Below are 25,068 nucleotides of genomic sequence, written 5' to 3' on the forward strand. Positions count from 1 at the left end.
CATTAGCACCTTTAGAAATATGTTTACTATGAAAAATTGCTGTGTTTTTAACTTATTTTACCTGCTGTAAATGACAGACATATAAATAAACCTACAAGTGCAATAATTAGACAATGGAAGACATATACTGTATATATGCATCCATCCATCCATCCATTTTCTTCCGCTTATCCGGGGTCGGGTCGCGGGGGCAGCAGCTTCAGAAGGGAGGCCCAGACTTCCCTCTCCCCAGCCACTTCTTCCAGCTCCTCCGGGGGAATCCCAAGGCGTTCCCAGGCCAGCCGAGAGACATAATCCCTCCAGCGTGTCCTGGGTCTTCCCCGAGGCCTCCTCCTGGTGAGACGTGCCCGGAACTCCTCACCAGGGAGGCGTCCAGGAGGCATCCTGACCAGATGCCCGAGCCACCTCAACTGGCTCCTCTCGACGTGGAGGAGCAGCGGCTCTACTCTGAGTCCCTCCCGGATGACCGAGCTTCTCACCCTATCTCTAAGGGAGAGCCCAGCCACCCTGTGGAGGAAACCCATTTCGGCCGCTTGTACCCGTGATCTCGTTCTTTCGGTCATGACCCAAAGCTCATGACCATAGATGAGGGTGGGAACGTAGATTGACCGGTAAATCGAGAGCTTCGCTTTTTGGCTCAGCTCTCTCTTCACCACGACGGACCGGTACAGCGCCCGCTTCACGGCAGACGCTGCCCCAATCCACCTGTCGATCTCCCGCTCCCTTCTTCCCTCATTCGTGAACAAGATCCCCAGATACTTAAACTCCTCCACTTGAGGCAGGACGACCCCCCTGACCCGGAGAAGGCACTCTACCCTTTTCCGGCTCAAGACCATGGTCTCGGATTTGGAGGCACTGAGCCTCATCCCGACCGCTTCACACTCGGCTGCGAACCGCTCCAGTGAGAGCTGCAGATCACGTTCCGATGAAGCCAACAGGACCATATCATCCGCAAAAAGCAGAGATGCGATCCTAAGGCCATCCCTCTCAACACCTCGGCTGCGCCTAGAAATTCTTTCCATAAAAGTAATGAACAGAATCGGTGACAAAGGGCAGCCTTGGCAGAGTCCAACTCTCACCGGAAACAAGCCCGACTTACTGCCGGCAATGCGGAACAGACTCTGACACCGGTCATACAGGGACCTGACAGCCCATATCAAAGGGGCTGTCAGAGTTAGGGTACCCCATACTCCCGGAGTACCTCCCACAGGGCCTCCAGAGGGACACGGTCGAACGCCTTCTCCAAGTCCACAAAACACATGTAGACTGGTTGGGCGAACTCCCATGCACCCTCCAGGACCCTGCTGAGGGTGTAGAGCTGGTCCAGTGTTGCACTGGACCAGCTCTACACCCGAAAACCACACTGCTCTTCCTGAATCCGAGGTTCGACTATCCGATGGACCCTCCTCTCCAGGACCCCTGAATAGACCTTACCAGGGAGGCTTAAGAGTGTGACCCCCCCTGTAATTGGAGCACACCCTCCGGTCCCCCTTTTAAAACAGGGGGACCACCACCCCAGTCTGTCAATCCAGGGGAACTGCCCCCAATGTCCATGTGATATTGCAGTCGCGTGAGCCAACACAACCCTACAACATCCAGAGCCTTGAGGAACTCTGGGCGGATCTCATCCACCCCCGGGGCCCTGCCACCGAGGAGCTTTTTGACCACCTCGGCGACCCTGAGCCCAGAGATTGGAGAGCCCAAGTCAGAGTCCCCAGGCTCAGCTTCCTCAACAGAAGGCATGTTGGTGGGATTGAGGAGGTCTTCGAAGTATTCCGCCCACCGGCCCACAACGTCCCGAGTTGAGGTCAGCAGCGCACCATCCCCACTATAAACAGTGTTGGTGCTACACTGCTTCCCCCTCCTGAGACGCCAGATGGTGGACCAGAATCGCCTCGAAGCCGTATGAGAGTCTGTCTCCATGGCCTCTCCAAACTCCTCCCACGCCCGAGTTTTTGCCTCAGCGACAACCCGAGCCGCATGTCGTTTTGCCCGCCGGTACCCATCAGCTGCTTCCCACAGGCCAAATAGGCCCGGTAGGACTCCTTCTTCAGCTTGACAGGATCCCTCACTGAAGGTGTCCACCAACAGGTTCGAGGGTTGCCGACGTGACAGGCACCAACAACCTTGCGGCCGCAGCTCCGGTAGGCCGCCTCGGCAATGGAGGTACGGAACATGGTCCACTCAGACTCAATATCCCCCACCTCCTCTGGAACGTGTCCGAAGTTCTGCCGGAGATGAGAGTTGAAGCTCCGTCTCACAGGGGACTCCGCCAGACGTTCCCAGCAGACCCTCACTACACGTTTGGGCCTGCCAGGTCTGACCGGCTTCCTCCCCCACCACCGGAGCCAACTCTCCACCAGGTAGTGGTCAGTGGACAGCTCCGCACCTCTCTTCACCCGAGTGTACAAGACATACGGCCGCAAATCCGATGAGATGATGACAAAGTCAATCATCGAACTGCGGCCTAGGGCGTCCTGGTGCCAAGTGCACATATGGACGCCCTTATGCCTGAACATGGTGTTCGTGATGGACAATCCGTGATGAGCACAGAAGTCCAACAACAGAACACCACTCGAGTTCAGATCGGGGGGGCCGTTCCTCCCAACCACGCCTCTCCAGGTCTCACTGTCATTGCCCACATGAGCGTTGAAGTCCCCCAGTAGAGCAAGGGAGTCCCCAGGAGGGGCACTCTCCAGTACCCCCTCTAAGGACTCCAAGAAGGGTGGGTAATCTGAACTGCTGTTTGGCCCGTAAGCACAAACAGTCAGAACCCGTCCCCCCACCTGTAGGCGGAGGGAGGCTACTCTCTCATTCACCGGGGTGAAACCCAACATACAGTCGCCCAGATGGGGGGGCAACAAGTATGCCCACTCCAGCCAGGCGCCTCTCACCGTGGGCAACTCCAGAGTGAAAGTACGTCCAGCCCCTGTCAAGGAGACTGGTTCCAGAACCAGAGCCATGTGTCGAGGTGAGGCCGACTATTTCTAGCCGGAACCTCTCAGCCTCGCACACTAGCTCCGGTTCCTTCCCCACCAGAGAGGTGACGTTCCACGTCCCAAGAGCCAGCTTCTGCAGCCGAGGATCAGACCGCCAGGGTCCGCTCCCTCGGCTGCCGCCCATAGCACAATGCACCTGACCCCTTTGGCCCCTCCGACAGGTGGTGAGCCCACCTGTCGGAGGTAAAAGCCCGGCCACCAGGCGCTCGCCATCGTGCCCCACCTCCAGGCCTGGCTCCAGAGTGGGGCCCTGGTGACCCGCTTCTGGGCAAGGGAAAACCAAGTCCAAAGTTCGTGTTCATTATAAGGGGTCTTCGGACTGCACTTTGTCTGGTTCCTCACCTAGGACCTGTCTGCCTTGGGTGACCCTACCAGGAGCATAAAGCCCCAGACAACATAGCTCCTAGGATCATTGGGACACCCAAACCCCTCCACCACAATAAGGTGGCATCCCAAGGAGAGGCAGTGTGTATATATATATATATATATATATATATATATATATATATATATATATATATCGGGGCCCTCGGGGCAGTCACCCCCCAAATTGGAGCTGTGGCTAAAACAGATCCTAGGAACAACATCAGACATCTCAGTCCAGAAATGTGCAGCTCTCGGCACAGCCAAGATACTGGAGGAACCCTCAAGCTCACAGACCTCTGGTAGAGGACCAGAGCTTAGAAGATGAAAGAGACTACCTGCAGAGGGTGAGAAGGGAATTATATATTTTTTAAATATATATATATATATTTCATTTTTATTTATTTATTTTTTTGTTAAAACTGTCTGTGAAAAGATTGATTTCCTCCACCTCCTTCCTGAGCTCCTATTGCTGTTTGAAGAAATACACCACTCCCAACCAAAAACAACCAATCAGAGCCAGGATGAGGGTCTTGGTACTGTCAATCAGCATCATGATTCCGTGCTAAATGTGCTTATGGCAGAGACACATGTAACTCACTATTACAGGTAAACTGTTTATCTGCGGTCATTGGTGGCCATGCTAAGTAACTTGAACATTCATGATTGACTCTGCTGATGGGGACAAGTATGGGGGAATTTTTCTGCCATAATTCAAGAGCACACATTTTCAGTCTGAAAGCAGGATTTATGTCTTTCTTCTCAAAACTTGTAATACTTGTACTTCAAACTTCTGCTTGCTTTCAAATATTTATGGACTCCTTAAGTTTGTAGACATGGACCACTCTACAAAGTCTTGGACTGCTACGTCAGGTAGATCAGTTAGATCAGTTGAATCAAGCTAACTACGCAGCAGCGGAATCTTCCAATAGCCCAAGTCCATGGAGACACCGGAGAAGACTTGAGAGAAAACAAAAGCGAGGGTGTCACGGTGGACTTACAGCTAAGCTAAAAGCAATCCCTTTCCAATTGCCCTTCCCTCCATCTTGCTTGCTAACGTACCATCCCTTAAAAGCAAATTGGACTACCTGAAGCTGGATTTAACCACAAAAAGGGAAACAAGAAACTGCTGCATTCTCATTTTCTGCGAGACATGGCTAAACTCATTTGTCCATGATAATGCCATCAGCCTGAATGGGCTAACAACTTTTAGAACTGACAGGAGAGCCATGCTTGTACTGGTAAATCCAGGGTTGGTGGTGTTTGTATTTACATTAACAACAGCTGGTGTAACAACGCCACCCTGGTCTCCAGTCATTGCTCTGTGGACATTGAGTTCATGATTGTGAGATGCAGACCTTTCTACCTACCTTGGGAATTCACGACCGTTATCATTTTTGCTGTCTACATCCCACCCAGCGCCAACACCAAGCAAGCACTGAGTACTCTTCACCATGCCGTCAGTGACAGACAATCCAGATACCTGGAGGATGTTTTTATTGTTGCTGGAGACTTTAACCAGGCTAACATGAAGACTGTTATTCCTAATTTCCATCAACATGTGGATTTTCCAACCACAGGAGAAAACACTGGATTTGGTCTACACCAGTGTTTTTCAATTCTGGTCCTCAAGTCCCCCAGCCCTGCATGTTTTAGGTGTTTCCCTTCTGCCACACACCTGGATTGAATATTTGGGTGATTAACAGGCTTCTGCAGTACTTGATGGTCATGCAATCATTTGAATCAGCTATTCTGGTACAGAGGCACATCTAAAACATGTAGAACAGGGGGGCCTGAGGACTGGAATTGAGAAGCACTGGTTTACAATAATATCAAGAAAGCTTTCAGAGCAATTCCCTGGCCCCATCTCGGCTCTTCAGATCATCTTTCAGTTATGCTCATCCCAGTGTACCAGCCACTGCTCACCAGACAAAAACTTATGGTGAAGAAGGAGAGACTGCAGCCTGAGGGAGCTATGTCTGCAATACAGGACTGCTTTGAGTGCACAGACTGGGGCATGTTCAGAGAGGGAGCTACGCAGAACCAAAATACAGATGTGGAGGAGCATGAAGCATCAGTGTCAAACTACATCCACTGATGTATGAAGATGGTTACAGCAGCAAAGTCAATAGTCACACGGGCCAACCAGAAACCTTGGATGACGAATTATATTCTAGACTAAGGGAGTGTAATGCTGCCTTCAAATCTGGTGACATGGTCTCATTTAGATCATCAAGGGCCAATCTAAACCATGTCATCAAGGCAGCAAAACATGCCTACAGTCAAAAAATCAAAGGTTTCTTTCATGATGCCAGCAACACCAGACAACTGTGGCAGGGCATCCAGTCTGTGACTGATTATAGAACCACATCTTCATCCTGCCAAGATGATATTAGCTTTCTTAATGAGCTTAACAACTTTTTTGGAAGATTTGAAACCCTAAATAAAACCCCTGCAAGGAAGGCTATTCCTCACCCTGATGAACATCTGCTGAAACGTCTGCTTGAAACATCTGCTGTGCGAAAATCCCTGGGAAAGGTCAAAAAACGAAAAGCTGCAGTTTCCAGCAGGGTTGATCAAAGAGTGTGCAGACCAGCTAGACCATGTGCTCACGGACATCTTCAATATGTCTCTGTACCAGACCGTTGTCCCCTCATGTTTTATGTCAGCTAATATTATTCCAGTGCCCAAGAAACCAACCATCTCATGTCTTAATGACTTTCGACCCGTTGCATTAACATCTATCATCAGGAAGTGCTTCGAGAGAGTGGTTAAGGGTCATATGATCTCTATACTGCCTCCATCATTTGACCCATTCCAGTTTGCATACAAACCGAAGATGCCATCTCCACTGCTCTTCATCTGAACCTGGTACACCTGGCAAAAGAAACACTCACGTACAGATGCTATTTTTAGATTTCAGCTCAGCATTTAATAGGATCTGGTATGCAAACTGGTCCCACTGGGATTCAACACTCCACTGCTGGACTTCCTCACTGACAGAACTCGTGTTATTACCCACACGAACAGACCAATATGATTTATTTATTATTTATTTATTTTATTTTTATTTTTTCACAGATTTTTAATCTCATACCACACTGTCACGGCATGGTTACACTGTTAACAAATATAAAAAAAACAAAAAACATTTACATATTGTTGAAGCTATATATTGCAGCTTTAACAATGTTAACAGTGACCTTCTTTCTGCTTGTAGAGATTTGGAATATAATGTTTTCCCATGTGGATTGTTTTTCAGCATTCCTCCAGTGTTCCAGTGGGATAAATGCCCCAGTCATCATTTTTGTGTCCAAAATGTTTGCTGTGGACACCAAAACTTTGCCTCAGAAGAGACAGAGGTAAATGTGATCAATGACCCGTGTAGTGTTGATGTATGTCATCCAGCTCTGCCCATAAAAAAAACGTGTAACTGTTAGTTTTTAATATGGTATCTGGTTGGGTGAGGTTTGAATGACATGACAATACATATATGTATAGATTGAAAGGAAGCTTAGGTAGGGGTGTGACAGTCATGGGAGGCAGTGTATAAAATAGAAATCAAATCCATAAAATTCTGGTACAAACAGATGTCTGAGTGTTCAGTCCTGCATCCTGAGCAGGACAAGTTGACAATAATTTCCAGCAGAATCAGACTCAGAAGTCAGGAAGTTTTTTTTTTTTTTTTTTTTTTTACTATTCTCAGTCATTCAGTGATTTGCTCACCCTGAGCCTTGTGTATCAAAATCTTAGCAGACACATATTTGTTTTTTATGGAATAGTGTCTAGAACAAACCTTGTGTTTTCTAATCTCCTTCCTGAGCAGCAGATCTCTGCAGCTTCTCCAGAGTTACCACCGGCTTCTTAGCAGCTTCTCTAGTTAATGTTGTCCTTGACTAGCTTGGCCTGTCAGCTAAGTCAAGGTAAACTGTATTTACATAGCACCCTTCCTTTCACATATCGTTAGGGTTAGGGATAACTGACTTGCATGTTTTAGATGTTCCCCTTCTTTAACACACCATTCAGATGATTGCAATTCAGCAAAACCCCGTTAATCAGCCATGAATTGAAATCATGTGTGCTAAAGCAGGGGAATGCCTAGAACTTGCAGGTCGCGTCCCTTGAGGACCAGGGTTGAAAAATGTTGCTGTAATGAACCTTTGAGGCTAGAAATAGAACAGCTGCTTTTGAACTGACCAAATTATGACCAACAAACTAGTCATATCATTAATTAAACACATATCAGATCTAAATGAGTTTCACCTGAACTTTAAAACCAAATTAGCTTCTTTTTTGTTGATGTTTCTATAAAAATATGCAAAACAACCTCAGGAAATACTAGAAGGTACTAAAGTTGGGAGATCATTTCTATCTGGATATGAGTGAAAGTTGAGGTAAAGTAATTTGATTTATATAGCACATTTTCAGCACTAAGGTGATTCAAAGTGCTTGAGCAGCCAGTTGCATTTCCTTACTCTTAGGTTTTTGTATTTGCAGCAGGATTTGGAGTTGAAGCTTGGGTTTTAAACACAAGCTTGTATTTAAATACGATGTTGTGGAGTATAAGTTGTTGTTTTATTTGCTTTGAGATTTGTGTGTTTGTATTTTGAAATGCAACATTTAAATTTAGCCCATTATACTCTCTTTATCTGGAGGAACCTGGTACTGTGCTGTTGGCTTGGAGCAAAGATCAGAATAAAATAAAAGAAAAGGTAATAAACTTGCTGAAACTGCAGCAAGACAAGTTTTACAGCGGTTATCTGTAAAAACCTGGAAGAGATTTTGTGTTTATACAAATCTCTTTGTATAAACACAAATAGATTTGTGGCTGATTTGTACATGATGTTATTGTTTACATACTGTAGCATTACATTCAGACTTTGTGACACATCAGACATAAGAAACCAGAAATGAGAAATTAAAAAAGTAGTTTGATTTTCTGTTTTAAAACACAATTTAACAATGAAATTGAGCCGTTTCCTTTTTTGTGATTGAAAACCAATGCTGACTGAAGTGACTGTCTAGGACAGGGGTGTCAAACTCCAGTCCTGAAGGGCCGCTGTCCTGCAGTTTTTAGATGTGCCACAGGTACAAAACACCTGAATCAAATGGCTTAATTACCTCCTCAGTTCTCCAGAGCCTTGCTAATGACTTAATTATTCTATTCAGGTGTGGTGCAGCAGAGGCACTTCTAAAAGTTGCAGGACACCGGCCCTCGAGGACTGGAGTTTGACACCCCTGGTCTAGGAATGTGAAAAAATGAGTCAGTTTTTTGTTGCCTGAATCATCTTATGTTCCTGATATTTAATCTATGTTAAATTATCCTCATCTGATTTTGACTACATAAATACTTGTTTTAATATTTTCTATCTTAATATAAACATTTTATAACCACTTGTTTTTATCTTTAATCTCTGGATTCTTGTCACAAGACCATTCACAGACCAGAAAATTGTGACTTGACGGATGGCAACAAACAAGTCCAGCAAATATTCCAAGTCTTTCATTAAATAGAAAATATTGAAAGCCAAACAGCAACAAAGACAATGAAAATGTTGCAACTTATAAAGAAAACTACAATGTGAGATCTGAAATGTGAATCTGAGTAGAATAAAATTGTTCCATTCTGTTTTTTTGTTTGTTTTTGTTTTTTTTTTGAGAAAAAGTTTTGTTTTATTATATTTTAATATATGTTGACTAGTTAGGCTATTAAATAACTATAGCTATATACTAAATATTTTTGCTACCATATTTTATCTGCTTTTTGATGCTAAATTGACATATTGGTACAATAATATGTTTCTGAACACTCAAGTAGCATGTCACTTTATCTAAAGCATTGTCACAAGGACCAAGTAAATCTCCAAAATTTGCTGTACAAGACTCCCTCAGGGAGTCCAGCTTATTAATTTACTACTGTCGCTTCAAACTCACCCAGGAGGAGAGAATCCTACGAGTAAATGGCTCCATCTAAACTGCTGGGTTTCAGTTGATAGAAAACTTGTGAAATTACTTTAAATAATAAACTGAACTTGATGCTTTGTTTAATAATTAAGATCAACTGGAATATATGTATGATTGGATTGACTGTTTTGACATTTGTTGCCCTATTTAAATAAACAAAACTAGAATTGAAATGAATGAGTGCTCCACCTGTACTGAGTTTTCCATCAAAATGACTCCACCCCTAAATATTCAGTGGTGCTTTGTTGTGTGTCTAATCATTTGGCATCTCTGAACACTCAGTAACAGTAAGTGTCAGTTCTCCCCTCTGCTAAAATACTGTTTGATGTGTTTAAAATGTAGATTTCCAAGGAATGAGATGGAATAATTTAACCCTCAGTTAACTGTGAAGCCGTATACTCGATAATCATAGTGCTATTTTAGACATGTGGTGTGGAGAGTTATTCTCATATGGAATACATTGGATTTATCACCCGCTTTTAGGCTCCTGTATTTACTTTATTTGCCTTATTTACTCTTCACCTATTTGTTTTCAGGCCTTTAAACCAGGAGGAGATTGCTCAGCGTAGGGAAGTGGCAAGACAAAGGCATGCTGAGAAACTGGCTGCAGAGAACCTGGAGAGGGTCACTCGGTCAGGTAGTGCTCTAGGAGAAGGTCAGTTAACACAGCTATAACTGGGGAGACATACTTTTTTTTTTTTTTGGCTCCATTTTTTGCATGATTCCCAGTCGGGGAAAATCTGCATCAGTCTGCATTAGTTGTGGTCAGTCTTCAGGACAATTCAGCCTAAATATCTGTTTGTATGACGGAGGATGAATACTGGAGTTTGTAAGTGTGTAAACAGAAACTGGTCGGGTTATGAGAGCTGCCAACCAATGAAAACAAGATTGGGATAAGCACATGAGTGAACTGATTTTATTATTTTTTTTACTTTAAACAAATGAAAAACAGTTGCACACCTCAGGTAGAAGCTAAATAAGTTATTCAGGTTTAAGATCATACAATATGTGATAAATGTCAGAAAATAATAAAGAAAAGCATTGAACATAAAAGTAGAAATATTCTTTAATTAAAAGTTTCAGTAATTCATAACAGAAAGTTATTAGTTGCATCGTATTGATCTTCCTGAAGAAAATATTTTCCGTTTATCATAAATTGGACATGTCTAGTGTTTTTTTTATTAAAGCAAAACTATTAATAGTTTTAGAATAAAGTATATATATATATATAATATAGTTTTTTTTTTGTTTGTTTTCTGTCAGCTACTATGACAAGTTTGCCTCTAAAGCCAGAGGAGGAAGAGGAGCAGAAGGAGGTCTTCATAGCATTTGCACGAATCTACAGTGGGACAGTCAAGAAAGGTCAAAGGGTTTTTGTTCTGGGACCAAAGTATGATCCTGCTCAGGGCCTGAGTCTGGTAAACTTTACACTCCCTGTTTTACGTTTCCATTATTTGTCTAACATATGTAGAGAAATATAAAGAATGGTGAAGTGATTTAATGTAAGGGATACGTGAGTTGTGTGGTTTTTCATGCTGTCAGGTCTTTACCCCACATAGAGGAACTGTACAGAACTGCTGCTGTTAGTAGCTTCATAAGCCATCATGTATTTTAATGTTGTTAGGTGATCTGAAAGAATGTGCACCACTTCATTATGCTCTGCTGTTCATACTGTATGTTCTTCTCAGAAATGTTATCGCACTCAAGACCTTAACCGGTTAAAAAAAGTTTAGGAAGTAGGTCTAAGGCATGTTTACTCGGGCAAAAAGACACGCTGCAGTCTATTTTCAGCCAACCGAGCAAAGATCAAGCATTTAGTAGAGATGTAATGGAGATTTGCTTCCAGATGGCTCTCTGCCTGTGGAAAACCAAACTGCCTCTTTCTGGTGTTTTAAAACAACCAGTTTGGGACCAACTCTATGCCTAGATTTAGTTTTGTGCTGGAACCAATGTGGTAAGGGTGACATTTGTAGTACCTCAGTGTCAATTGATGCTGAACATCTGAAATGCCGGTAAAGATAGTTTTCATCCAAACTTCTGTATGCTTTCACACCAGCCCTGTTTAGTCTGCTTTACTCACTAGTTCATTTGCCCAGAAAGTCCAGTTCACTTGAGCAAATGTGAATGCACAATCAAACTGTGATGTGGATTAAACAAGCATACTGTGGTTTGTCACTTTCACGCCAGTCCATTTTTGTTTACATTTTGTGAAGGTTCTGTTAAGAAATTTTATTTAACAAAGAATGAGAATCTGTTTCAATAATAAGAGAAAGATTAATCTTTGTTTTTAAGTTTCTTTATTCGAAGGCAAAAGCGTTCAAAGACCCGTCTCACTAAACGCAGTCAGGAAAAGAGCCCTGAACGACACACATTACATGGTTACATAGCCACAGCAGAAAAAAGACCCAGCCAAAGTCTGATCTTATCTCTATTGCCAGATTGACCACAGAGACAATCCTGACCTTCACTTCATGAACTGTCCCTCACCTCTTTGGAGGGAACGGTTTTATGGCAAGAAAGAGAGCCGAGAAGGATTTCAGGAGAAACTTCTAATTCTTTGTCAGTTTGTCATGGGTGCAGGGTCAAACAGGGGTACAAACTACATTTCACATGTCAGGTTTTTAAGACAACTGTCAGGTCAGGCGTTCAGCATTTCTACCAAACATTAAATTAGGTTAAAAATGAAATTTTCTATTACAGTTCCTTCCCCACCAACGCCCCCACAGGCAAGGTGGGGACAGGTTTTTCAAAGGTTGGTAGGTTTGACACAGTGCAGTGTGAAAGTGAAGCACACCAGCTAAAAATGTAACACGTTTCAACTTTTGTCCCCATTCGAACCAAGGGATGGGGACCAAAAAACAAGGATCATTTCAAATCTGAAAATAAGGTACAAGGAAAGAAGACCACTTAAAAATGACACAAATAGTTTTGGATTAGTTCTAAAATGGAATGATGCAAATACCATGAGATGGTACCCAAAATGAGAAAAGCTGATTGCACGCAGGTACATTTGTGTTTAATTATACCTCATCTCTTCTTGATTATAATTTATTTTTATTATTATTATCATTATTATTATTATTAGCCATGTTCTCAGCCTTTTCTAAGCCAAGATGGAGGTAGATGCCTTCTATGTTGCTGGACTTTACTATATTCCTGCTCCATAACAGATTTTCCTTTCCAGTCATGACAATTAAAAAAAAAAAAAAACATTGTGCCATTTTTTCCAACATGTTATATTCTTAATTTTTCCATGCTAGCTGCCAGAAGGATGCAGTGCATCTGACTGTATTCCGGAAGTACCTCATCTGTCCTGCTGTACTGTGGAAAACCTTTACCTGCTTATGGGCCGAGAGCTGGAAGAGTTGGAGGAAATTCCTGCTGGAAATGTTATGGGTAAATATGATCATTTATTTATGTGCCTTTTTATCAGGACTGCACTGTATTTGGAAAAACGTCAGACATCTTCACATTTACTTGGGCCTTCTTGTGCTAAACCAGCCCTAGATTTTTCTATTTTCACCCAGGAACTACCGTTTGTTGCACCAAAAAAGAAAAAGAGTCCCATCTCAGCACCAATTTCTTCAGTTGATAACAGTTTGTGAGGGGGGGCTATTGTTCTCTCTGTCTTGCTGTCCGTATGTTGAACAAAAATGTAAGAAGTGGAATAATTCATCTATCCATCCATTTTCTTTACTCCCTGTCCCTTGTGGGGTCGGGAGGGTCGCTGGTGCCTATCTCCAGACAACGTTTTGAGCAAGAGGGGGTTTGCACCCTGGACAGGTCGCCAGTCTGGCACAGTAAAACAGTTCAAGTAAAATCGATTGCTAATACAGATTTCCCTTAAAGTCTGAGCAATTTCCACAAATGTTTTCTACTGGGATACAACCACCTAATGATTCTTCATTGATTTGTTTTCTGTTCCTTTCTGAAGATGTTTCGCCCTCTCCGGAGGCAGCGCCAGAAGCTGAGCTCTTTTCTCTATAAAACACTTGCCAGTGTTGCCCAAAGGGCCGAGTATTTGTTGGTATCTCCCTGTAGCTCCTTCAAGGTTTTATACAGAAATGACAGCTGGAAAGTGTGGCTGCTATCATCCAATTTATAATAAACACTTGGTTTTTGTTTCTACTTTGTCTTCCTAACCTTTCCGTTTATTGCCCATTTTCTGTCATCTTTTTTCAGGCATTGGAGGTTTGGAGGACTGTGTCTTAAAGACAGCTACCCTGTCAGCTTCCCCTGCTTGTTCCCCCTTCACCCCACTCAACTTTGAAGCTGCACCCATTGTACGGGTTGCTGTAGAGCCAAAACATCCAAGTAGGTTTCACCAGACATTTAGTTTGTGATTTACTTGTTAAGGATACAGTATCTGCTGGTTTCCACCCATTCCACATTTCCTCTCGACTTCACCTGTGGTGCGTTTGTTGTCCTTTTGCTTAACAACTATTGGAGTGAGATTCGGGGTGGAGGTTTATGATAGTCAGCTTGTCATACTCACTTGAAAATTGCTCTAGAAACTTGTAAGTGCCCTCTCTGGTAAAAACTAGTTCCATTGGCTCAAAATCCTTGATGTTCTTCATTTGATGTTATTAAACTTGAACCTGCAGGACGTTTAACACCAGGTCTGAATGAAGCTTTACTTTTTTAAGTTGCTGATTTAGCTTTGGAATCACCAACGTTTTGTTTTTGACTCAGTTGAATTATTAAACCAGAAGAAATGAACTGACACCTGCTGAATTGACAGCAATGGCAATAAAAATGAATGTTTTCCACATGTATGCTGTAGGTGAGATGCCAAAGCTGGTTTCTGGGATGCGTTTGTTGAACCAGGCAGATCCATGTGCTGAGGTTCTGATACAGGAAACAGGAGAGCATGTTCTGGTCACTGCTGGAGAAGTTCACCTGCAGCGCTGTCTAGATGACCTCAGAGAGAGGTGAGCGTATTTTATCACATCTTTTTCCCTCCACTTTTTCTGTTAATAATAATATTGTTTGTTGTTCATTTCATTTAAAAGTGCCTTTGTAAAAAACAAAGTAAAGTAAAAAAACAAAAGGAACAAATGGAATAGAAGTGCAACGAAAAAGAACTAAGAAGAAATAAGATAACGTGTTTTCAGACGAGATTTGAACAGTGACAGGAGGTGATGTTTCGTAGATCGAGAAGCTGTGATTCCAAATTTGGGGAGCAGAGCGACTAATGCTGCGTATCAGACCAAACCTGATTTGGGTCTTAGGATCATCTGGGTTATATGCAAAGTCTATGTGACATGCATTTAGCGCTGTGTGGTTGAAGCGTTCTGAGCGTTCCATGCGGAATGCAGTGCAACCGACGCTAGAGTTGGAAAATATGAACTTTTACTGCTGGACATGGAGCATCAACCAGTCAGAGAGACTCTGCTACATGGTGCAGTGGTGTGTAGTTGGTGTCCTGCCAGGAGATTCAGGGTTAGCAGGATGACTGGAAATCCCAGGGATTCAGGGGTCTGGACCCCCCAAATTTTGGAAGACTCTAGAATTACCCTCCCTCCATCATAAAAGAAACCTTTGAGGTTAAACAATGTAAATATGAAAAGGCAAAAGAAAGAATTTAATGGCCAGGCTGCTGATTACTTTTGTCAGCTTTTAACTAAATATTGTGCTGCTCATGGTCTTTGTTCTCAAACTCTGAATCTCCTGGTTGTTCCACGTACACGGTTAAAAACTAAAGGGGACCGGGCCTTTCAGTCGGTGGCCTCAATACTGTGGAACAGTTTGCCATTACAGCTCCATTTTGCTGACTTAATGGACGTTTTTAAAAAGCAACTAAAAATATTTTTATTTCTCAGGCTTTTATCGCTTGATTTTACTGTGATTCTTATGTTTGTTATATTTATGTTTTGTATGGTTTTCTTACTTGCTAGAATGACATAAATCCGCCATTCATCTAGGAAAAAAATAAGAATGCATTTTTAGGTTCTCCCTGTTCCCCCTGCCTTTTTTTAGAACAATGGTTTAGTCCAGGGGTGCCCAAAGTTGGTCCTATAGGGGCCGGCATCCTGCACGTTTTAGTTCTCTCTCTGGTGGTAGTAATGACCTTTTCAGCATGTCAATGTTCTTCTTTGGCCTTCTAATGAGCCATCATTGGATCCAGGTGCATTAAACTAGGGAGAGAACTAAAGCATGCAGGATGCCGGGCCTCCAGGACCCACTTTGGGCTACACTGGTTTAGTCCAATGTGTAGGAGGAACAACAACAGTGCTGAGGAACCTCAGTCAGAGCGTCTGAAGTGAGGAGCTAGCTGTGGCTCTGCAGCACAAATAAAAAACCTCCAGTAAATACATACTTAAAGCAAAATACATATAACATCTTTTATTTACTTTCACTGCTCAATAGGAAGAAACACATTAACAATAAAAATGAGACCACAGTCCTTTCATTTCATTACTTATCAGCCCCAGCTACAGAGGAATTTAGCAGGGGAGGCATTGGCTTAGTTTGGGGTGGCAGACCAAAATGAGCCTTTACTTTAATATAAATACATAAAGAAACCTTTATGTAACCTTTCAAATAAAATAAAATTTTTATTAATGTCAAGTAAACAATAAGGATGTAAACAGTGACATATAAAATGTTGAGTACTTTTGCTCAAATTTGCATAAACATTAGCTCATGCGTTGCAGGATTCTAATGTTTCAGATCTCTGAAGTCCATTTATTTAAATGCGAAATATTCAAGTGAGAATATCAACAGTATTACTCAAGTAAAAGAAAAAAGTACAGTGCAGTAAAACTACTTTTGTAAGTACCATTTTCCTCCAAAATGTTATTCAATTGTAACCAGTATTACGTTTGAACCCAGATAACATTAGAATTAATAGCCTATTTTTGTTAACGAGCTTAACGTGATATATTGGCATTAGCTAGTCATCATTTATTTAACATCGGCATCCAACAGCATTACTCAACTCAATGTTAACTTGAGGGACAAACTGTGCAAAGTTCTTTGCCTTTTGCTGGTTTGCTGCCGTGATTCTAACACACACCTGTGCAGCTCCACACAGTAGCATCAAATCACTGTTGCACAGTTGTAAAACTGGCACGAGCGTCTTGGCGCTCATGTTGCGATTCAAGGCAGCTCAAAAAAACACATTATCGCCACTTGTATCATGTATCATACCTAAGTTTCTGTGGTTTCTTTTTTTTAACACCATGACCAACACTTCCCAAAGCAACCCATTGTATGTAATTTGAGACTTGTATTCTGCCATCTACTGGATTATCATTGCACTGCAAGCAGAAAAACAGCTTTTTTCCCCCTTTTCAAAATGTCTTCTTGCATGAAATTGGTCATATGTGTTTTCCAGGAAAGTCTTTGCCAATTTCAGACAACTTACAGAAAAAATAATTTATGCATTGTTATTCACTTTTTTAAATTAATGTTTTATGTTTTGAATTAATGAACAATTAAATAGAAATGTTTGTGTTATTACATTTAAATGGTGTTGAAATCTGTGTATCATATTTGGTACTACAGGTATTTAAGGTGCTTTATCACTGAACAGTAATGTAATATTTTTATAAAGTAAAAAATATCAAACTCAAACCATCATTCTCCTCCATACCTGCATCCTACTGCATCCATTCTCACCACTTCAAACTCCAACTCAAGACAATTATGAGTTTTAGCGTATCACAAACGGCAATTTTTTAGCTAATGGGAAAATTACAACATATTTAGGTCAACATGTCAAACTAATCTTTGATCCCTTGAAAGGGGATCCAAGGTCTAGAGAAACTTATCCATGCGTTTATCTTTAGTCCTCAAAGGTCTGCCTTAAAAATCAATCCTCCAGCTAAAGCTCATCCAAAACGCTGCTGTTGGCGTTCTCACTAAAACCACAAAGATAGGGTGCATCACCCCAGTTCTAAAGTTCCTCCACTTGCTCCCTGCAGCTCAGAGAATAGATTTTAAAATACTGTTAGTTTATAAATCACTGAACAGTTTAGCACCAAAATACATTAAAGATCTGCTGCATCAAGATTCCAGACCACTCCAGTCTTCTGGTTCTGGTTTGCTCTGTATTCCTAGCAGAACCAGAACCAAACATGGAGAAGCAGCATTCAGCTTCTATGGAAAAAACCATCTGGAAAACAGCAGAACTGCTGAGACACTGAGTTCCTCCAAATCAAGGCTAAAACCCACCTGTTTAGATCTGCCCTTGATTAAAACAATTGCAATTCAGTTTTAGTCCAGATTGCAACTGTTGCACAGCTACCCCCTTGCTTTTCGTGAGAGAGTTAATACTTGACTCAGCTATATACCCACCTGAAGTTTAGACTCCTCATGGTCTGCAGAGTATAAACCACCGCAGAATTCATAAAGAATCTTTTTAGCTAGATAATAGAGGAGATTCACCTGGAATTGACCTTCATCTGAACATCACACCTCTCTTCATTCCATAGGTTGATTAACTAGAAGGAGGGTTAGGGGAGGTGGATTTTACCTTTAACCTCCTGGATCTCAGATCCACCTTTGTCTTGGAGACATTATGTCATGGTGTCTGTGCTTCTTCCAGGGCTGCTCAAACGTCACCCCCCATCCTTTAGCCCGCACACTCTTCTCCTCTCAGCAATCTGAATTCATCCTTTGGGTCGTCCATCCGTTTCCTGATCTATAGATTCTCCTCCTTGGTTCCCCTTTTGTCCTACTGTCTACCTCCAACACATCAGTGATCTTTGATTGCAGTTATATGTTATTTCTGATTATAGATACAGCTAACATGAATACTACTTTGATTATAGAATAGAATAGAATGTACTTTATTGATCCCCAAGGGGAAATTGCTTAAATATTTATTATTATTTAGTATTACACTAATAAAAGTATTGCTATAATTATCAAAGAGTAATGCAGCTTCTTTGTCATTTTAACCTGTAGGCCAGTCACAATGACATTTCTTAATTCACATAATCTTTTGTTATTTTAAGAAATTGATTTTTAAGTACTCTTTAAATCTGGACTTCAAAAGGGGAGGGAAGCCAAGCTCCCCTTTACTTGACACTACTTTTTATTACTTTGCTTTATTTTGCCACTGCAGTGTAAGGTTTTGTTTGTTTATTGTGTTATGTTTTTAATGCACTTGTTGCTCAAATGTGCTAAACTAATAACCTTCACTTAAGTTGATTCTTTTGATCTGCTCTGTGTGAAAAGTACTGCTCAAGTACTGGCCTATTTCGATTGTCTAAAGAGGTTCAGTCAAAGTCACAAGCATTATCTTTCTTTTACTTTACCAAAACAGATTTTACAGTGTAGATCTACTGCATAATATCAAATAATTACATAATAACATACATTGCAGGTTGACTGGAAAGAGGAAGTTGTGCATTTTGTTTAAAGTTACACTGGATATTTTGTGTTAATTGTAGAAAGCTTGGAATGGATTTTATAATACAGCATTAAAGGAGTCAGTATAGCACTAATTACTCTTTCACTTTTGTCTAATTTGTCTCGGAAGGTTTGCCAAGATAGAGATTAGCGTGTCTAAGCCCATCATTCCATTCAGAGAAACTGTGGTGCGACCTCCAAAGGTGGATATGGTGAATGAGGAACTTGGCAAGCAACACAAAGTTGCTGTCATTCATCAGGTAAGTCACATTGATGTTTTTCAGAATGTTGAAGACAGAGTAACTGTCTTTTACAGATATTGAAAGAAAGTTCTGCAAATTTACACGAGGAGTAAATGAGTCGTTTTCTTTGATTCAGTCATAATTGACAGCAAGCTTTAGAGTCATTATGAGCAGCGGAAATAACCACCAGCTTATCAGTTATCTGTGTTTTAGGTGAAAGAAGAGCTTTCTAAGGGTCCTTCATCAGACTACCATCATGTGGACCCTGACGGTCTTGTTACCCTCACCACTCCTAACAGACTTGCTACTGTCTGTGTACGGGCCATCCCATTACCACAGGGTAACACACACTAACTCAGTCCAAGTATGGCTTGAATTCCTTTAAATGAATGAAGTAGTATTTGAAGTTTTGAGGTTAAAAACATGAAGGAACTTGAACAGTGATGCACTATATGTGTCAGTGAGTTTGAAGTTTGAATGTATTTTTAATGGGTACTAACTTGTTGGTGACTTCAGCTCAGCTGTCTTATCTTTCTGGACAGAGGTGACTGTTCTCTTGGAGAGAAACTCTGAGTTAATTCGGGCTCTGGAGCTGATGAACTCATCCCTCAGGGAGGGGAGAGCCATGGACATAAATCTCAGGACCCTGGAGGCTATTGCAGAACTGAAAGACCATCTTCAGAGCTTGCTGCAGGGAAGAAAGTGGCGGAATGCTGTGGAACGGATCTGGGCTTTTGGGCCTCGGAGGTCAGTCTTGGTGGCGTTCCTGAGCAGATTTAACCATTTCCAAACAATCTCAGCTTTTATAATCAATGATGGTGCAAATTCATGCAGCATTTTTCTGTTAATATTACTTCATGGGTTGGTAATTTGGTTGGTTTTTGTGTTTGTTTTCAGGTATGGTCCCAACATTCTTCTGAACAGCATTAAAGACTACAGCCGACTGTCAGTGTGGCAGTGTCTTGAGTGGAGACACAGTAATGATCAAGTTAGAGCTCCAGCTTCTCCACTCCGAGTCTTTGATAACAGTATCATCAGTGGTTTCCAACTTGCAACCCTGTCTGGTCCCATGTGTGAAGAACCCCTGATGGGAGTTTGCTTCTCAGTTGAGAGGTGGGATGTTGAGTCTGTAGCTTTTTCACAAAATCCAGACACCTTGAAAGAGGACTCAGTTTCCCCTGAAGCATTGCGAGATGTAGGTTCACATGGAAACAGTGTAGATGCGACAGACCCAGAGCGAAAGATGGATGCTTCTTCTGTGGACTGCTACGGGCCAGTCTCCGGCCAGCTGATTGCGGCCATGAAGGAGGCATGCCGGCATGCCTTCCAGGCTCAACCCCAGAGACTGATGGCAGCCATGTACACTTGTGAGATCATGGCAACTGCTGAGGTACTGGGTAAGGCTGTATTTTTCTTAATACATCATTGCATAAATACAGGTCCTTCTCAAAAAATTTGCATATTGTGATAAAGTTCATTATTTTCCATAATGTAATGATAAAAATTAAACTGTCATATATTTTAGATTCATTGCACACCAACTGAAATATTTCAGGCCTTTTATTGTTTTAATACTGATGATTTTGGCAAACAGCTCATGAAAACCCCAAATCCCTGTCTCAAAAAATGTGCTTATTTCATCCGACCAATTAAAGAAAAGTGTTTTAATACCAAAAAAGTCAACCTTCAAATAATTATGTTCAGTTATGCACTCAATACTTGGTCAGGAATCCTTTTGCAGCCTTCAATGCAGCATGGAGGCCATCAGCCTGTGGCTCTGCTGAGGTGTCATGGAGCCCAGGATGCTTCGATGGCCTTAAGCTCATCCAGAGTGTTGGGTCTTGGTCTCTCAACTTTCTCTTCACAATATCCCACAGATTCTCTATGGGGTTCAGGTCAGGAGAGTTGGCAGGCCAATTGAGCACAGTAACACCATGGTCAGTAATACCAGTGGTTTTGGCTCTGTGAGCAGGTTGTGCTGAAAAATTAAATCTTCATCTCCATAAAGCTTTTCAGCAGATGGAAGCATGAAGTGCTCCAAACCTCCTGATAGCTGCTGCATTGACCTGCCCTTGATAAAACCCAGTGGACCAACACCAGCAGCTCCCCAGACCATCACTGACTGTGGGTACTGGACACTGGACTTCTGACCTTTTGGCATTTCCTTCTCCCCAGTCTTCCTCCAGACTCTGGCACCTTGATTTCTGAATGACTTGCAAAATTTGCTTTCATCCGAAAAAAGTACTTTGGACCACTGAGCAACAGTCCAGTGCTGCTTCTCTGTAGCCCAGGTCAGGTGCTTCTGCTGCTGTTTCTGGTTCAACAGTGTCTTGACCTTTGACCTGGGGAATGCGGCACCTGTAGCCCATTTCCTGCACACGCCTGTGCACGGTGGCTCTGGATGTTTCTACTCCAGACTCAGTCCACTGCTTCCCCCAAGGTCTGGAATCGGTCCTTCTCCACCATCTTCCTCAGGGTCCGGTCACCTCTTCTCGTTGTTCAGCGTTTTCTGCCACACTTTTTCCTTCCCACTGAGGTGCCTTGATACATCACTCTGGGAACAGCCTATTGGTTCAGAAATGTCTTTCTGTGTCTTACCCTCTTACTTGAGGACGTCAATGATGACCTTCTGGACAGCAGTCAGGTCAGCAGTCTGACCCATGATTGCGGTTTTGGGTAATGAACCAGGCTGGGAGTTTTTAAAAGCCTCAGGAATCTTTTGCAGGTGTTTAGAGTTACTTTGTTGATTCAGATGATGAGGTTAACGGCTCGTTCAGAGAACCTTTTCATGATATGCTCATTTTTTGAGACATTTTGGGTTTTCATGAGCTGTTTGCCAAAATCATCAGTATTAAAACAATAAAAGACATGAAATATTTCAGTTGGTGTGCAATGAATCTAAAATATATGACAGTTGAATTTTTATCATTACATTATGGAAAATAATGAACTTTATCACAATATGCTAATTTTTTGAGAAGGACCTATAGTTTCAAGCTTTTAAGAACTGTTTCATCATTTAGGCCTATCTGAAAAACGCTTTGTTCCATTATTTCTTTATTTACTGTATAGGGCCTCCTCAGCCTCCTGCTATGATTAACGAGCAAAAGCAGCTGCTGTGGTTGATCTGATTGTTTGCAGAGATTGAATGAAGCGTAAAACACTTTTCCTACCACAAAATTAATGTTTATATTTAAATTTTTTGTATGAAGTCAACTCAGAATATTTCTGTTATTTTTATAAGTAGTAAAAATGCTCTTTTTGAAACCAGAAAACTCTCCATGAGAGCTTTTTATTTTGAGTACGTCAAGAACCTCCTCCTGAGAAACTATTCTGGCATTCATGATTTTTGGATGCAAACGTAGCCATGGCAACATGTGTATAGTGACAAAGTATAAACTCTAGATCTAATTCTTAAACCTATTTGCTTAGTTTCCTTTGATTAACACCAACAGGAACGTTATAAGCCTAGTCTGTTTTACACTCTGCCATCACTTTTCTTACTTCCCCACTGCAATGTAATGTGTTTTACTGGTTTCTTGTTTTATTTTCCTGTTAATCATGTAGAGAACTTTAAATTGCCTTGTTGCTGAAATTGTTGCGTAAATAAAATTGCCATGCTTTTTTTTTTGGATGATGTCAGCAGTTGCTGCCCTGACTTTGCATGTTGTTTCTCCTTCATAAGGCCGGGTTTATGGTGTACTTGGAAAGCGAGAAGGTCGAGTCCTCCATGAAGAGATGAAAGAAGGGACAGATATGTTTATCATCACAGCTGTTCTTCCTGTTGCTGAGAGCTTCGGGTTTGCTGATGAGATCCGCAAGAGGACAAGTGGACTGGCCAGTCCACAGCTGGTTTTCAGCCACTGGGAGGTGCATTTTTAGTCATTCTTTTATGAAAAGAATTTGTTTTTCCTCTGCTATAAAAGCCATGTGATCATTATTCGATCATTTTTATACAGTACCAAGAAAAAGTATTCATATCCCTTTTTCCCCACACTTTTTGCCAATTGAGAATTATTTTAAAACTCATTTGATTAATTTTCTCAAAAAGGGTTCAACACAAACTAGCTGAGAGTATCAAAGTTAAAAACACGTTTTTAGAGATTTTGTAAATTTATGGAAGCATTTGTTCTGAGAGTCGAAATAGAACTTAGGTGTTGACTTTAAACTCATATTGAAGTTGTTTTGCACATTTGTGGGAGTCCATGGGAGTTGAGAATGGCGGGCCTCCAGGCTTATAATACACTGTTGGAAACCCTGACACAGTTTGAACCCATTTAAAAGGAACCAGTTGGTAGTAACTACAATTTCTCCTGCTCTGCTGATGTTTGCCTTACATGTTTCAAATTACCTCTAAACAAATAAATGATCAAAGGTGTACATAAAATTATCCTGTTGCTTTTTTATTCAGAATACATCTTTATGGGCAAAAGTAAAATTTAGGAATGTTTGTACAGTAATGCATGTTCTATAAATGAGGTTTGTTTTGCAATTGTCAGAAAAAAAATTATTTTTGTATACACATGGAGATATGGTGACTCTGCCTGTTATGTTTGCAAACCAGGTGATCAGCAGTGACCCATACTGGGTTCCTACCACAGAAGAAGAATACCTGCATTTTGGAGAGAAGGCAGACTCTGTGAACCAGGCCCTGAAATACATGAACGCTGTCCGTCGACGGAAAGGTCTTTTTGTGGAAGAGAAGATCGTTGAGCATGCAGAGAAACAGAGGACACTTAGCAAGAACAAGTAGAGGAGATATCCGTCTGTCCTATCCCGCTGTATCTCTCTGATAATGTTGACCTCAAGTCAATTCAGCAACATTTTGTGTTGGACTATACTCTGCCACGAGTCTTTAATGCCATCATGCAATTGTCCTTGGAGCTCACATATTGCATAGCAGCAACAGCACACTTCCTCAAGTTTCTAATTCAATGAGATTAAATGACAAAATATTATGAATAAAGTCTATTTAAAAAGAAAACAGTGTTTTGTTCACTATAAAGGTAAATAAATGTAAATGCCAAAAGTTGGTATTAGTTTCAATCATCAATCAAATTTTATTTGTATAACACATTTCAGCAGCAAGGCATTTCAAAGTGCTTTACATCATTACAAACACAAAAACACAGTCATGCAACAGAATCAACAAAAAACTTTACATTAAGTTAAGTGCCATCATTAAATTTGTGATTACGTTTCAAAGACAACTCTAAACAGGTGGATTTTTAGTCGAAATTTGAAGGCACTCTGTTTCAGCTGTTTTACATTTTTCTGGAAGTTTGTTCTAGATTTGTGGTGCATAGAAGCTGAATGCTGCTTCTCTTTGTTTGGTTCTGGTTCTGGATGCAGAACAGACCAGAGCCAGAAGACCTGAAGGTCTGGAAGGTTGATACTACAACAGCAGATCTTTAATGTCTTGTGGTGCTAAACCGTTCAGTGATTCATAAACTAACATCAGTATTTTAAAGTCTATTCTCTGAGCTACAGGGAGCCAGAGGAGGGACTTTAAAACTGGTGTTATGTCTCTATCTTCCTGGTTTTAGAGAGAACATCAGCAGCAGCTTCTGGATCAGCTGCAGCTGTTTATTAGTCAGACCTGTGAAGACGCTGTTGCAGAAATCAATGCGGCTAAAGATAAATGCATGGATGAGTTTCTCTAGATCGTGCTGAGACATCAGTCCTCTAATCCTGGAGATGTTCTTCAGGTGATAGAAGGCCGACTTTGTGACTGTCTTAATGTGGCTCTGAAGGTTCAGGTCAGAGGTCATCACTACTCCCAGGTTTCGGGCTGATCGCTGGTTTTCAGTTGTAATAACCCTAACCCTAGAGATCACTGGGAGAAGGCAGAGGAATTAAAGTGAAATGGAGGTAAACAGTCTGTAGCTAAACTAACTATCCTAAATGGTTGATAATCTCATAGTCTGACCACTTCTCTTGGAGAAAAACCTGGCTACAAATTGACACACAGACAAAAACTTGTCCCACAAACTTGAGCAACCGAGTTTGTTGCGCTGTGGGGGTGGGGGGTGGTGTTTGAGTTTGACACACATCGTATAACAGGAAGTCTGTCCGTTACACCCCCCTAAGCTCAAGTTTACTTTCTCAAGTTTTTTCTGGAGCAGGAAGCAAAACTTCAC

The 25,068-nt window shown here is 41.7% G+C and overlaps 1 protein-coding gene across 5 annotated transcripts in view; it reads left to right on the forward strand.

Annotated features, from left to right (window-relative positions):
* The window catches only part of efl1 (elongation factor like GTPase 1), a 41,784-nt gene extending 17,872 nt beyond the window's left edge, over positions 1–23,912 (forward strand). For 4 of the 5 annotated variants that reach the window (XM_081604917.1, XM_081604916.1, XM_008405091.3 and 1 more), the window contains 12 exons: positions 6,625–6,724; positions 9,863–9,981; positions 10,590–10,744; positions 12,587–12,722; positions 13,509–13,640; positions 14,110–14,257; positions 18,817–18,946; positions 19,142–19,268; positions 19,471–19,675; positions 19,826–20,325; positions 22,614–22,798; positions 23,493–23,912. In XM_081604917.1, coding sequence (XP_081461043.1) covers positions 6,625–6,724; positions 9,863–9,981; positions 10,590–10,744; positions 12,587–12,722; positions 13,509–13,640; positions 14,110–14,257; positions 18,817–18,946; positions 19,142–19,268; positions 19,471–19,675; positions 19,826–20,325; positions 22,614–22,798; positions 23,493–23,681 — 2,126 coding nt within the window. In that variant the 3' untranslated portion in view covers positions 23,682–23,912. Of the gene's footprint in view, positions 1–6,624; positions 6,725–9,862; positions 9,982–10,589; positions 10,745–12,586; positions 12,723–13,508; positions 13,641–14,109; positions 14,258–18,816; positions 18,947–19,141; positions 19,269–19,470; positions 19,676–19,825; positions 20,326–22,613; positions 22,799–23,492 lie in introns of those variants that run through there. The other variant, XM_008405092.3, reaches the window with a different exon arrangement.
* The last annotated feature ends 1,156 nt before the right edge of the window (positions 23,913–25,068 follow it).

Source organism: Poecilia reticulata, chromosome 3 (genome assembly GCF_904066995.2).
Source record: "Poecilia reticulata chromosome 3, P_reticulata-male-v2, whole genome shotgun sequence".
NCBI classification, from domain to species: domain Eukaryota; kingdom Metazoa; phylum Chordata; class Actinopteri; order Cyprinodontiformes; family Poeciliidae; genus Poecilia; species Poecilia reticulata.